At 34.2% G+C, this 16,506-nt stretch overlaps 1 protein-coding gene across 1 annotated transcript; it reads right to left on the bottom strand.

Annotated features, from left to right (window-relative positions):
• Positions 1–14,733: 14,733 nt before the first annotated feature.
• Positions 14,734–16,259, bottom strand: LOC108464347 (mitochondrial uncoupling protein 5-like). The gene has a single exon (XM_017764610.2). It carries the CDS (start codon positions 15,840–15,842, stop codon positions 14,877–14,879), a length of 966 nt encoding a protein of 321 aa, XP_017620099.1. The 5' UTR covers positions 15,843–16,259; the 3' UTR covers positions 14,734–14,876.
• Positions 16,260–16,506: the final 247 nt, after the last annotated feature.

Here is a 16,506-nt window from a genome sequence, read left to right as displayed (position 1 = left end):
CATAGAAACTATCGTTAGATAAAGTCTACCCTAAAATAGATGCTGGCAGCAGCAGTGATGTGGATGTGAAAAATCACTAAAAATAGTAGAGATGGAATTAAATAGTGAATAAATTATGTAAATGAGCCTTGATGAATCTACTTTCATATGGAAGAAACGAAACGGTCATATGAGTTGTATGTTAAGAGATATTTAGGTTTTTGTGAAACAGGGCCAGAACGGTTTCTGGAATCCCTGTTCTGACTTTGGAAATTCATTGTAAATTAACCAGAGATAATTAGGAGTCATGCCATATATGCATAGATTCCTCTCTGAGTCTAGTTTCTATAGAAACAAACGGCATCAGTATTGGAGCCCTGTACAGGGAGATATCCAATTCGTAATGTGTGAAGGTCAGTGTAGTCGAACCCTGGATTAGGGGAAAACTTTAACTAATAAACTGTACTAATTGGCCCGACCAAAAATTCTAAGAAAAAATATGTAGATGGACATATGAGTCTAGTTTTAGGGAAAAATTACGAATCTGATTTTCGAGTTGTGGAACTCAAGTTATGATTTTTAAGGTGACAGTGACGCAGTTAGCCAGTCGTCTGGAAAAATTTTTAATTGGACTGCGAGAGTAAATGAATTAGTCGGTTAGCACCTCGTGTTCGACTCCGGTAACGGTCTCGGGTACGGGGTGTTACATAAATTGTTTTGGCACCGTGGTAGTATGATCTACCACCTTGCTAACTTGTTGGTGAGTTAGAGTATGGGGGCATACTAGCAGTAAAGTATTCACCCGTTAGCGATAACTAAGGATTTAGTTATAGGGTATCTTCAAGTGAGCAAAGAGTATGCCTAAGAAAGAGTACGCCCAGAGTTTTAACTGAGAACTAAAAGCCTATCAAGTGTATGAGAAAGTTGTAGGATACTTGATTGTCTTTAAGACAATGCCATACGTGAGTCACCACCAGGGTATAATATGCTCGATTTACATGAGCACTATTCTAGTTGGGTCTTGTAACGGGATTAGTTGGGAGTCAATTGTACAGATTAGACCCTATCCATAACTGGTCAAACAGTAATGAAGATCTTCACCAAATTCTCTTTACCTTTCCTGGAATTTTTGTGGGAAAATTAGGAGATTTGGGTTAGGTAAGCATCATCACTTGTTAAGGTCCACAGTAAGGGAATAGGGAGTTTATATTTAGTGATAAGGAAAACCTTTCAAATGGCTCCCTTTCTGCTTTACGTTATGGTTCTTCTTTCTAACCTAAATGTTTTTTTTTCTTCGTTAAGATAGAGCTAAGACCTCGTTTAATCAATGGGTGATTCAACCTTTTAGTAAGTCTTATAGCCTTTTATGTTATGATTGTTGATGGGTAAAGATGTTAAAAGGTGTAAGAACAATAGGGTATGAGGGAAAGGCCCTGTATGTGGATTCTAATAGAAATTTCATGATTTTGTTAATAGTTGCTGCTATTGGATTGAAAAGGAAAATTGAAACAAAAACTCGAAGTCGAGGTAAAGGTAGGTCTCTGGTGAGTCTCTAGACCTGACTTCTGCATGATATATTTGTTGGGAAATGTGCCATATAGTAGTAAACATTTAATTGTTTTCTATTTATTTGAATGATGAATAAATAAATAAAGTTAATTTCACATTTCACTATTATGTCTTTTGTATTTATGACTTTTATATTTTGCATGCATAGTAAAAGTGTGACAAATAAATATTAGCTCATTATTATCTAAAGTTTAAACTGAAGATAAGTGACATTGTAAAGAACATTTACATTGCGAGAAAGATGACTTATATTGTAGAGGACATTTACATTGCGAGAAAGATGACTTACTTCAGTAGATAATTTAAATGAGTCTGTAATCCTATAAAAGAATCAAAGTGAGCATCTGATTCAAATACTGAGAAGGATTATTGTGTTGTCTACAATTCCAATTATGGAGATGGCTAGCCTTGGCTATTGGAGCAGTTGATTTCACGAGTAGAGACATAGATGTATTCATTGGTAGAATGATACATTGGAATGGACCCAAGATGAATTAGTTCTGAATCTGTTTGTGAATTAATTCACTTGTGACGTTCATGGTGTGATTTACCTAAATCCCGAGTTAGCCACTGACCATGCATATGAAACTCATGTGCTTTGATATAAATGGTCGTTTATGCTTTAAAGATGATCAAGCCCATAACCGGTATGTTGGGTACATGACTTATATATGACATGTCTTTACTAGCAACAGTGGAATTCATAGATCAATTAAAGAGTTAATGATATCATCTCATTAGCATTGTGTGGATTGATAAATATGGAACGTGGCCACGTGTTGCTTGTTCTTGAATGAGCAATTTATCACAGTCATTTGTTGACAATTATCATATTAATCATTAAAAAGACACAATGTTGACAATGAGATAAAATATGATTGTATTGAGTGAACGGATTTAACTTAAGGGAATAAAGGATATCATATGAGGGTAACAAACACATGACAAGGTCATTGGACAAAATAGTTGGATGAATTACTTTCGTAAATAGTATACAATAAGGAGTTTTCAATAATGGTACTTCTTGTGGATTGACTCAATGATTAAGTAATTGTGAACTATCAGAATGATGCTTCTGGACATAATTGCAATCACTAGAGACTAATTGTATGTGTCTGATTGGTCTCTCCACTAGCTCAACAAATGCTCAATCGAAGTGCATTTGAATTAGAAGAAAATTCTACGACTTTGGGAATAATTTGATTGAGTTGATTTATTCGATTTGAAATTAAATTGTTCAACTAGAGAATTTGATTAAAGAATTTTCTTGAAAAATTAATTTGGAAAATCTAAATGATTTTTGGAAAAATTAATTTTGATCAAGTAAAATTAAATTAATCAAATTAATTAAAATTAATATGTTATTTTTGGAAGTTAATTTTCAAGTCAGATAATTGGCCCAATGGGTAATTGAACATGAAATTGGAAATTGGGTCGGGAGCCCAAAATTGAGACCAAGATCCAAAAACTGGTCGAATCGGGCTCGGTAAGTGAAACTGGACAGATGGTGCAACCGGTGGCTAGATCAAATTGGTTGGGTTATCGTTGACCCTAACTGAATCGGCAGCAGCAGATCCAACTTTGGGTGTCGTAAGGGTTTCGCACCTGCATCACCAGACACAACGGTGTTGGTGGCTACGGAGATAGTGTCCCGGCGGCTGGCGGCTGTTGGTCATCAGTGGTTGAGCAGTGGAAGAGTTGCATTCCTACTGAAATTCATTAGAGAGTTTGATTTCAGATTAATTATTCCAAAAATAATATTATTTTAATAGTTTAATATTAAATTTAATTTTATATTCATCTAAATAGTATTTTATTAATTTAATATTAAATTTAATCTAATATTTATCTTGATAAATATTATATTAATTTAATATTAAAGTGATTAAGTTTAATCATAGTTGAACTCTCTAAACTCTCTCTATATAAAGAGAGCCTTAGGTCATTATTTACAAACACTTAAATTCAAGAGAAAGTTGTAGAAAGAAAATTCTCTAAAGAGATTATTTCAGAAAATTTCTAGAGATTTTTTTTTTTGATTTACAACTTCACTCAAAAGTTTAGAGATTGCAAAATTACCCCACTAGTATTTTTTGTGAAAAATTTTCTGATTCGAAGCGAGCCCACACTTGATAGATGTAAGCTTGAGGATAGTGAAAAAGACTACTCAGTCAAAGTGCTCGTCCTAGATGAATCCAAAAGGTACAATTTTGATTAAGTGTTTATTACTTTAGATATCACAATCAAGATCTTGTTTTGGAAAAAAAAAATTAAAACTCTAGTTTTTCCCTAAATTTATTTTTCGCTGCGTTTTCCAAAACTGTTTTTCCAACAATATTATGATGATTCCTTGTACAGTCGATGTTCATATAGATGTACATATCTTCTTAAGGAGCTGCTGTATGTATGTATGGTTGTGTGTGTTCTCTATGAAACATTTGTATGTATGTACTAAAGTGTATGATGTGTTGCATGAAAATCACGATGTGAGATAAGCATGTATAAGAAATTTTGTGCTGGGAAATATAATTCTGTTAAAGGTGTGAGTGAAGTCTATGTAAATGTGTCTAGTATTTTATTAGAGTGATGCATGCCAAATGTTGGTTGGTGACAAAGGAGTTCGGGTGAAATGTCGAGAAAATGTGATATGATCATGAACCTCGTGGTGGAATTTGATGATGTCTACTGGGACAATAAACTCGAGATAAGGCCAGCGTGGTAAACGTGTAAAAACCATGGCCATGGAACATTCTGGGAATGACGGATGAGCCGCATTTGTCAACTAGGGTTTCTACATGTTTTGAGGGCGATGATGGGCAAACCTTAAGCAATGCTAAGTTTAAAAAAATCTATACCGTCAAACACGACAATTTACATGGTGCTTTAATGGCAAACCAAACTAAGCTTTTGTGGCAATTTACTTGGGAAGCCTTTGTGGCAATTTATTTATAAAGCCTATGTAGCGTCATGTTTGGAAAGCCTATAGAAAAATTGTGTAATGCCTAAGTGGTGAGTGGTGAGTTGTTAGTTCGCATTTTTGGTGAGATTTAGGTATGCTTTTGAGGCATTTTCTGAAAGAGTCCTCGACAGTATACTCGAATGATGAATCTGCCATAGTAACTTGCTAGGGCAGAAAGATAGCTTGGCATATATAAAATTATGGGTGGGGTAAGTGTCCGCAAAAAACTAGAAAATTTCCCATTTTGCATTGTATTCATCTGAGTTTCTATTGGGTGATATAAAATATTACCTTCATCAAACCAAGTTCGTTGTCTGGATCGATGTGAAGTTACAGCATGATTGTAATCTAGCCAACTGCTAGAGCCAATATATGAATTTGGTGAGAGTAGTGTTTGTAGGTATATCATTTAGAGAGATGTATTCAATTTCTATCTTCAAGCAATTGCGAAATGGGATCCACTATAAGGTGAAAAGGCTGTGACTCGTCAATCGAGTGGAACATATACAAGATGGTCAAATTAGAGGCTAGCGTATTGTTATCTATCATGAATCAGAAAAGTATCCTCCAAAATCTGAAAGGAAGTCTATAATTCTTAAGTTGAGGAATTCAACATTATCATTTAAAGTAAAAATGGTTGAGTTTCACAAAGTTTTATTGAACTTATAAGTGTTTACTTGTAATACAGGTTCTTGGAATTGAACTAGTGTGGCAGGAGGGACCAAGGCAGGAATGCGCTAGGGTGGCAGTTCAAAGAGCGATATTATGCATACAGAGGGGCACTTTTGCGAAGGTGGCGAATAGTCCATACGCCATGAATATGTCTGTTTCACTAAAGATTTAAGTTGTAATGTTTTATACTACTTTTAAGAGTCTTTTACAATTAATAAATGTTTCATTCAAATCTTTTAACTTAGAAAATATTATAAATAAATAAGAAGTACATCCAGTATGGTTTTCACTAGTGGTAAATTTTTTGCTAAGTATCTAAGTGTTGTAACATCCTATATCTAGGTCTAGTAATCAGGTCAGGTACAGGGCATTACAGCAACGATATCTAGTTCAACAAACATTACGAAAGTAGAGGCGAGATCGTCACGATGTTCTAATGAGGACTCTCCCGATGTCACGACGACATGTGAAAATCTACTCTTTTTGAATTCTGAATCAACCGAGCAATGGCACATGCAACTCGGTCATATGAGTGAAATGTATGATCATTTTGAGAAAAAAAAAGGTCTTCTCATAGGCACTTGAGTTAGAAAGTTAGATTTGTAAGAGCATTACGTTTATGGAAAGTAAACACGAGTCAACTTCAATTTAGTAGTGCACTAAACTAAAGAGTCCCTTGACTACATTCATTCCAATCTATGAGGTCTAGCTCTAATCGTCTCCGAATGAGGTAGCAGATATCTTCTACCTTTTATAAATGACCACTTCAGAAAAGCTTGGGTATATTTCTTAAAGTACAAGAATGAAGTCTTCGGGATCTTCAAATAGTGGAAGACTTAACTTGAGAAACAGATTGGGAAGTCTATAAAATGATTCAGAATGGATAATGTGCTCGAGTTCTATTCAATTGAGTTCAACGATTTCTAAAACCGTGAAGGAATCAAGAGACACCGCATAGTTGTAGGCACCTTACAACAAAATAGATTTTTTGAATGAATGAACAAAACATTACTTGAGAAAGCCTGATGTATGCTTTCCAATGTAGGCTTAGAAAATGAGTTTTGGGTCAAAGTAGTTAACCTTGCAAGCTATCTAGTGAATCAGGCTTCACATCGAGCTTTAGATGGAAAGGTTCATGAAGAGATTTGGTCAGGTAATCTTCCCAGCTACTTTAACCTTAGAGTAATCGATTGTCCTGTTTATGCTTGAGTTAGTCAGGGAAAGCTTAAACCAAGGGCAGTGAAGTGTATTTTTCTAGGTTTTATGGCCACGATAAAAGGCTATAAGTTGTGATGCTTAGAAACGAGTAAGATTATCGTCAGTAGAGATGTTCATTTGATGAAACATCGATGATTCTATCATAAAAGGGGTCACCAGGTCAAAACAACACTGAAAAGTCGAGTGTTTCGAGCAAGGTGGAGCCGAAAACAAAGATAGACAGTGACATCACAACATCACACAGCACAACATCACAACGTCACGATAAACAGGGGCGACGTCTAGATGAGGAGAATCACCACGTCATAACGTCGTGTAGAAATTTTAAGTCCAACATCTTTTTGATGTAACAAAAGGTTTCCAAAGCCACTTCATCCAAATCAGAGACCCTTCAAAATTATAAGTTAGCTCGAGACAGAAAAATGCATGCTAGTGGCATATGTTCTAAGTGTTGCGAAAAGCATCAATTCAACCAACCCTTCAAATTATTTAGAGGCGGTTCGGGCTTTTGGTTCTAGCAAGCAGCTTGTTGCCATGGAAGAAGAGATGAAGTCTCTTCAAAAGAATAAGATGTGGCAGCTCGTTAAACCACCCACCGGAAAGAAAATAGTTGGTTGCAAGTGGGTGTTCAAAAAGAAGGAAGGATCGGGTCAAGATAACACTAGATACAAAAAGAGATTGGTTGCAAAGGGATACAATCAAGTGAAGGGAGTTGACTTTCATGATGCTTTTTCTCCACTTGTAAAGCATACGCCCATTCAGGACTATTAGCTCTTATTGTATTACACAATCTCGAGTTAGAGCAATTAAATGTAAAGGCTGGATTCCTTCAAGGGGATTTGGATGAGGATATTTATATGCAACAACCGGAAGGCTTCAAGATCAAAGGTAAGAAAGATCATGTTTTCCTTTTTCAAAAATCATTATAAAATTTGAAGCAGTCTCCTCGGTAGTGGTACAAGAAGTTCAACTCTTTAATGTTAAGCATCAGTTTTATACGAAGTAAGTATGATAGTTGTGTATACTTGTATTGTCTTAATGATAGATCATTCATTTACTTGTTATCTTATGTGGATGATATGTTAATTGTGGCTAAAGATCCATTCAAAATTGATCGATTAAAAATCATGTTTAATTCTAAATGTTATTTAGTTGAGAAGTCTATTCGGGGAGCTAGTTGATAAAAATGACAAGACTATTACATATTATGATAGTCAAAATGTCATACAACTCATGAAAGATCAGATGTATCATAAAAGAACAAAGCATATAGACATTTGGTATCACATTGCTCAGGACGTGATTACTCAAGGAGATGTTCAAATTCATAAAATTGGCATAGAAAACAACCTAGCAGACATGATGACAAAAATTCTTCCAATTTCCAAGTTTAGGCATTACTTAGACTTAGTAAGCATTCGACAGAGATCGAGTTAGGCCCCTGAAAGGGCTTAACAAAGAAAGCTTTTCAAAAATACGAGTCAATGTGAAGATTTGTGGAGTGTGTCTCGTATTTAGACTGAAACAGAATCGACGTCGAGACAAGGTAGAGTCGACATCCTGATGATGCAACACACCACGTCTTGACAAGAAGAACCTGTCGTCTCAACGACGCGATTCCTGGCATCTCGACGAGCCAAATGCAACATCACGACGTGGTGACGTGTTCCCCAATTAACCTGGTTTCTTTTCCTAGTTAAACTCTGTTATATTCTTCCAGTCAAACTCTATTCATTCTAGGTATGTTTTAGTCATATTTGTACATGAAATTCAACCTATAAATAGGCCTCTTAGCAATCCTAAATAGTTTAGAATAACAATAACAAAATTAAGAGAAAATTTGTAGAAATTTTAGGAAAACTTTGTATTTCGGGTTCGGGGTTTGTTTGTTTCTCTATCTTGTACCCCCTTAGGTCTTTACCATCTTAGTGAAGTGTTCTTTACCTGTGATTTTTTGTCCTTTTCGGGAGATTTTTTTCATGTAAATATTTGTATCTAATTTTCTCAATTTTCGTTCGTGTTCGACCCAACAGAAAAAGTTATAATAAAAAAGAAAATACGGTGGAAAAAATGTAAAATAAATTTATTGTAATATTGTTTATATCGTATTCAAATTGAATATTGATATTGAAATAATTACAGATAACAATAGGGGTTGAATTTAATATATAAAAACTGAAATTAAGGCATTAACCACATATAACACAAACTATGGAAGGACCAATCACGAAGTTATCCCATTTTATAGAAATCACGTGAATCGAATTGGAAGAGTGTGTAATGAATGGTGGTTCGATGATTGTAACATAATTTAAAAGAAAAAAAAACATTTTCACTTAATTCATTTGTTTTTTTAAATCTTTTCATGTTTTCGCATTTGTTTCATTTAGAATAAATTTATTTCATTTATTTTAATCATGACAATTGTCAAGATGAGAACTCGGTAGTTTCAAAACTTTACTATAGATACATGATGCCTTCATTGTTGCAAGTGGTAACAGGATTAAACTGGCACAGCTAGGAAATGTAGAGGACTTAAAAGTCTAATTTTAAAAGGCTCATGGCATTAATTGATTTGAGCAAATGGCTTAAATACTTAATAATATTAATTGATAATGTAGTGTATTGTAGAATGAATAAATACTTAATAATATTAATTAAGCAAATGCTTTATATATTATAGATAATATATAATTAAATTAAAATTTTATGTAAGTTAAATTAAATGAACAAATTATTTTTATTTTATCTAATTAAATATTATTTTAAACACAAACCTTTATAATTTAATGGATAATTAAAAACTATATAAATTATCTTTTAAAAATATATAAATTACATAAAAAACATAATTGTAGTATTTGCCACAATTTTAGTGTGCATCTTGTTATATCATATACATACTAGTTTCTTTCCCTTACGATATACTGATTGATTGTATATATTAATTAAAATATAATGTAAAAAATTTAAAGGAATTGATGACACGAAAAAAATTGAAAGTAAGAACATAGAAAAATATATATTAAAAATGAAAAATCATAATACTATTCTTTCAAACAATTTTATACAATAATTGTGGACATTTATATATATTTTTAGAATTTTTAAAAATTAAAAAAAAGTACATATCTAGTTTGTAACGCCCCTTACCCGTATTCAACGCCGGAACAGGATACGAGGCATTACTGGACTTATAACACAAACAATCATACAATTCCGAGCCACAAATTTTCGTCCAAATTAAAACCATTTGCAATTAATCATAAAATCCCTAATACGAGCCTACGAGGCCCAAAACATACTATGGAAGTGGTTCGGGACTAAATCGAGAACTTTAGAAAATTTTGCAACACTTAGAAGATTTTTCACTAAACAGGGGTCACACGCCTGTGTGGATATGGGACACGCCTGTGTAGGCAGGCCCTGTAGTTACACACGCCTGTATCCCAACCCTGCGTAACTCTCTGTTTGTCACCCAAGAACAAATTGAAGACATACGACCAAGTTACATGCCCGTATGCTAGGCCGTGTGGTCGATTTAAAAATTATGATTTTTCATAAAATAGGTGCAGACTTCACACGTCCATTCTTGAGGCCTTGTCATCCACACGGCTGAGACACACGCCCTTCTCTCTGCCCGTGTGCTCAATTCTAAGCATTCTGTTTTGCAAAAATTAGGGTGCAGGGGACACATGGCCTAACACATGCGTATGGGGAAAATCGTGTGTCACACATGGCCTAGACACACGCCCGTGTTTCTACTCATGTGGACAAAAATAAGGCTATTTACCAAGCCTTTTTGCCACCCTTTGGTGCACACACCTACACAACACAACATAGCATCAATTCAAGCATTTACATCCAATCAAATCAGCCACAATCAAGACATCCACACGTCAATTACATGCTACCATCTATTATACACAAACATCACACACTTATTAACTCAAATCATGCAAGTTTCCACATTCATGAAGGGCATCATCATATAAATTACTTATACCAATAAGTAGCCAATTTCAAGTGGCCTTATACAAAATGAACTTTCAACCAACATAAGCTAACACATTTGGCCAAATTAGTTATGACACATAACAAAATGACCAAGTCCCCTATACATGTCATAACTCAAAATGTTGAAATCATTGGTACCAAAATAATTGTTGATAGTGTGAGTGGATCTCCGACGGTCTCCGATCCTCGAGTAAGTTTGGTGACACTATAAGATAAGGGAAAGGAAAGAGGAGTAAGCTTTATAGCTCAGTAAGTTCTTATGCAAATAATAAGCATCATAACCACACATCTAACAGATAATTAGCATGATAAAAATTAACATGAATGATTTCAAAATCTTTAGTCTTAACTTACTCAATCATAACCTTACCAAGGGTTCATCACTTATCGAGCTCATTACGTTTGAGTTTTATGTACATACCTGTGCCAAATCGTAACATACTATAGTCTTTCACAATTTTAACATTCCCGTTAAACTTTTGGAATATTAACGGATACTCGTTTTGGAACTACTCACGGGCCTGCTCACACAAGCTGTCAGTCAGGATATAGCTACACAGTGCTGCTCACACAAACTGTCAGGTATCTGCAACTCATGCTGGATTACCCAGCCACTGGTAGGACGTATAAGACCAGCACCCGGATCACATAGACACATGGGTTCCTAGTGACATGTCACTCATATCCTATTCTATTCCTAAGGCTCAACTGAAAATTCTCACTTCTCGAAACTTTTTCGACTACGTCCAAAGAGTCATTCAAAATTCATACAATATTAAAGCATTTAAAACATAAATATAACAATGCATTAATTACATACGAACTTACCTCGGTACAAAAATAATAGAATTTGACCTAATCGTCAAACACTTTGTTTTTCCCCCGATCTAAGTCTGAACCTCATTTTTCTTGATCTATAATAACAAATTTAACTTATCTAATACACATATTGTTCAATTCAGTCCAAAAATCATATTATGGAAAATTACATTTTTGCCCCTAATGTTTCACATTTTTACAATGTAGCCCCTAGGCTCGTAAATTGAAATGTATTCAATTTCTTCAAAACCCAAGCCTAGATGAACCATTTTCATACTGATGCCAGCCCAAAATTTCCACTTAATCACACTTTTACTACTTATTTTATAACTTTTACAAATAGGTCCTTTTTGACATTTCCATAAAAAATCACCTAGTAAAAGTTGTTTATCTTACATCTAACTTATATTTTCTAACATTAGGCTTCAAAATACACAATTATCTATCATGGATAAAAATTTAGACTTTGATTATTTCTTAAATTAGTAGTAGAAATAGGTAGATTGAGTTACGACGACTTTAAAAATGTAAAGAGCATTAAAAACAGGGTAAGAACGAACTTACAATTGAGCTTGAAAGTTGGCCAAAACCCTAGCTATGGAGAGCCTTCAATTTCTGACACTAAGGGATGAAATTAGAAAGATGAACATCTTTTATTTTAGTTATTTTGGCTTTATTTACCAAATGACCAAAATGCCCTTTTCTTAAAACACTAAAATTTCTCTTACTTCATGTCCATTTTTATCCACTAACTTAAAAAATGGTCTAATTGCCATATAAGGACCTTCAATTTAAAATTTCATAGCAATTAGACACCTCTAGCTTCTAGAACTCAAGTTTTGTACTTTTTGCAATTTGGTCCTTTTTACTAAATTGAGTGCTCAAACGTCAAAATTTTCAAACGAAATTTTTACAAATATAAGAAAAATAATTTTTTTTACGTTGGATTTGTAGTCCTGAAACCACTGTTGCGACTAGACTTAAAATCGGCTATAACATAGTTACTTTAAATTTAAATTTAAATTAATTAATACATGTTTTATGATAATTTTTAAATTTAATTAAATTAAAAAATAAACAAAATTTAATTTAAGTATAATCATAATAACAGTTTTAAAAATATGATGATAACAAATTTTAATATTAAGATAAATAAAAATTATATTTATGATAATATTGTATAATAATTTTTATTTTACATAAAATTATGTAAATATTTTAAATTTATCTAAACATTTCAAATTTTATTTATTTAAAATTGTTAAGAAAATAACAATTATACGTTAAGTCAGTTGTCCACGCCACTTTAGATCTTATGATATATGATATTATATTATAGTTAAAAATAAATATTATTTTATATTTGAATGGTATAAAATAAAAAATTCAAATTCAAAATCAACAAATATTTTAAATTTATTGTTGAAAACAAAAGTTTAAAAAATAATTATGAATATTATGAAACTGTTACTGAAATTCCAATTCAACTTATTGAATTTTACAAATGCGTATCTTGGATTTCAAAAGCTATTTTAGTAAAAAGAAAAAGAAAAAAAAGAAATCAGAGGTGTTTGATGACTCCAATTGGATTACGTCTATCTTAATTTATACATAATATCTTTAATTCTCTATACTTTTATATTGCAATTCAAATTTGAACTCTTGGGTCAATCAATCAGCGACTGCATCGGCGCATATCTTTGTTTTCCTACAACTTATTTCAGTTTAATTTTTATATATTTTTAAAATTATCAAATAATAGTAATTTAATTTGTTTGATTAAATTTAATTATTATTTTTATTATGTGTTTATTTGTAGATTTAATTTATATTTTTCAATTAAATTAATTTGAGTTTATAGATTTTTTAAAATTTTGAAATTTTAATATTGATGCAGATGATGATTATTAGTCGATTAATTAAACTTTTAGTGAGTAGTATGTGAAAATAACAAATTGACATAATATTATCCATATGATAATATGTTTATCCCATCAAACTTTGGAAATCGCATAACTTAATAAATTTAACGGTCCAAATCTTAGATTACATTTCGTAATAGGATTACGGATGGAATATGAGATTACCTTGTTTGGTTTATTTAGTTGGAATATAAGATTCATGTCTTTGGTTAACAAAATGTAAGATTATCTTAAAACAAATTTTACTAAATTACCCTTGATATAGGATTTTGTTTTAAAAGTTCAACATTTTTAGTCTTAAATTTTCATAAAATTATAATAATTTAATAAATTCATTTTATTACACCTTGATTTTATTATATGAATTCAACTCAACAACTATTCAACCTAATTATGATAGTTTATTTATATAATTTATAGTTGTTTATTTAGAGAATCACTTTTAATATGAAAAGTGAAGTACAACTAAAATTCATAATATAAACCTCCAAATTTTATGTTCTATTTGTTACGATTTGCGGGTTTCAACAAATTTAAGAAGATTGAGTTTTTTTTAAACTATTGGTTTTTCTAATTATTAATGTTTATGGCAAAATGGGTTTTATTTGGTAACGTAAGCTGTTAACCTTATTTGTAAATTTTATGTAAAATAAAAGAAATGAGGATTTTATTTCCAAAAAAAAAAATCATATAAAGAAACTAGCTACTAAGATTAATAAAATAATTTCATAAAAGAAAAAATTAATCAACCAAAACGAGTTTGTTACGATGAATGCAATAAACCACAAGTAGTATGAAGATAAAGGATAATTTTATCCAAAATTTTAAATTCTACCCAAAATCTTAAATAATCTAAGAAAGAGGCTTTCAAACCTCGGTTCAAACAAGAGTACCCTATGTTAATGTGCCTTGAATGATTCACATCTCAGGGTCAAGTGTTGATAAGCATATTGAACTATTCATGTGACTGAAAACCCTCACAGTCTGGCACAATGACGCAATTATCAGGAGTGCACTTTACCACTGAGCTAATAGTCTCGTCGTGTGGACCTCTCGTTGGGGGCTCGTTATGCCAAAAGCGAGAGAAACCCCCAAAACTTCATCCCTCTCTTTCCTTTTTACGACCCCATGTCGCCACATGGGAGGGACTCAGGGGTGTAAGGGATCCTATCAACTTGTTCTGACCTAGAATAATAAGCTCATGGGCTTAGTCTTACTTCATCGTCGAGAAATGAAAGAAATGCTGAGAATCTAAACACCATAATCTCATTCGAAAATGTAACATTACAGGTCATAAGTAAGATTTGACAAACCAAAACATCCATTTATCCTTTCAATGAGGACTGAAATTTTAAAAATTAGAAAATACAGGGACTAATATCGGAATCAGCCATCCAAATATCTCATGTACCCCAAAAGAAGATGCAAATCCACCTCAATTTTGATAAAGACGTTTATGTTTGTTTGCTGAAAAGGCAATAGTGATTAATGAGTTGGACAACAATAGCATTATTACCCCTATCATGAACCCAAATCAAAATTGAGGTGGATTTGCAGCGACTAATTTACCTACAGTAATTTTAGAGCAAATATCTCATCTATTGATATCATTATTAGAACAAGAATCGCACATCGCGTTTAACATGTAGAACAACATAAAACTGGAAAACAATTAAGTAACTTAAACATTCATTTTCGTCATCGTCTTTGTTATCAATGCCTCAAAAGTCCTTAAGCAACTTCCGGACCTGTTCCAGTGTCACAAACAGCACCACCGTAAATGGTCCCTGTCTCGAGATTGTGGGTATAAACCCTTTATACAAAGCCATCGGCCCTTCCGACTTCACCGTCTTGATAGCACAATCCAAAGCGCCGGCGTACGGCGGCTTTTGCCCTGCCTCCACCTTCATGTTCATCACCCTTGTTTTTATCACATCAACAGGATTGGACGCCACTGCCGCAACAAACCCGGCTGAAAAGCTCGCTGCCACGTGTGTCCCCAGCCCATCTTTCATCAGCCCGTTTTCCAAAATCATCTCTTTGATCTGATCGTAGGAGGCAAGCTGCGATGCCGTCACCAACATCGCACGATTCACCGTCAGCGATGAGCCGCGCCACAAGGAGGTCACGCCTTCTTGTTTGGTCATGCGTGTGATGGCGTCGACAACGCTGGTATAGTTACGACGTTGAGATACGGGAAGGCGTCCGTCAGCTTGCATTCGCACCATCGCCACGTCGGCTGGGTTCCCAACGGCAGCGCCGATCCCTCCGGCGATTAGCCCGGCGGTGATTTTCCGCGAGAGAGGCATGGTTTTGGTCTCTTTATCAGTCCACTTCTGTTTCAGGATGTCGTAGAGTCCCATGCGGGTGGTGGAATAGAGGGTCTGGCGGAGGACGGTAGCAGAGACGCCAGAAAAAAGAGCAGCGACGCCTTCGGTCCGGAAGATCTTGATCCCGGTGGCCACAGGTCCAACACGCGCCGGCGGAGGAGGCATGTGGATAGCAGAGGAAGTAGTAGTAGTGGTTGTCTGAAAGGCTAAAGCAGGGCGGAGTGTTTGAACAGCCGTATTGGGAACATGGCTTTCACCCTGGAGCTGCATTCGGACTTTGATCAAATCAAGCGGGTGGGTCGAACACCCGGCCACGATTGAGGCTATGCCTCCTTCAACAAAACCCTTCACTCCCATAGCGGCACTCTCAAAGAAGATCTAAACTCAAATACTTAAGAACTTTACCAAAATTTGCTTGCAAATCAACAAGGCAATTACTTTGTTTCAAAAAGGCAATAAAAGAAGTCTAAACAAAAAATCAATAGAAGAAAAAGAAAGAGATGGAACTATTAAGACCAGTTGGAATTAGGGTTCATCTCACTGGAAACCAGGAGATGAGAATGGAGACCAAAAGCTATTGAAGAAGAGTGGGGAACGTTAGGCCTTTGAGACATATGCTAACCAAGAAAAATCAGCTAATGAATGGGGTGATTGGCTTTGTGGGCAGGGGAACGTATTTATAGCTGCGACGGCGGCGGTCACGTGGTTCGGCTAAGGCACATGGGAAATACGGGTGTTGCGGGAAGGAGGGACACTTCTTGGGCCGTCTCTTATTGTATACGCGTTTTTTTGCCTCTGGTCTCTTTCTTTTTTTGTGGGTTTCATCAAAGTCAAAAATATCCCTCAACATAGGCTGGAGCCCGCCACAGGCCTATCAGGTGGAGGTGGATGCAAGTCGGCAATTTCAAAATAATTTAGGTTATATATTTTATATGTAGTTAGTGTCAATGGTTTTGTCTTTTAAGTCCTAAATTCCTCTTTTACATATATTTTTATTTTTCATTTAATGTTGTTTTAAGTT

The sequence above is a fragment of the Gossypium arboreum genome, chromosome 11 (genome assembly GCF_025698485.1).
Source record: "Gossypium arboreum isolate Shixiya-1 chromosome 11, ASM2569848v2, whole genome shotgun sequence".
In the NCBI taxonomy this organism is placed as follows: domain Eukaryota; kingdom Viridiplantae; phylum Streptophyta; class Magnoliopsida; order Malvales; family Malvaceae; genus Gossypium; species Gossypium arboreum.
This window is presented reverse-complemented; position numbering and strand designations above follow the sequence as displayed.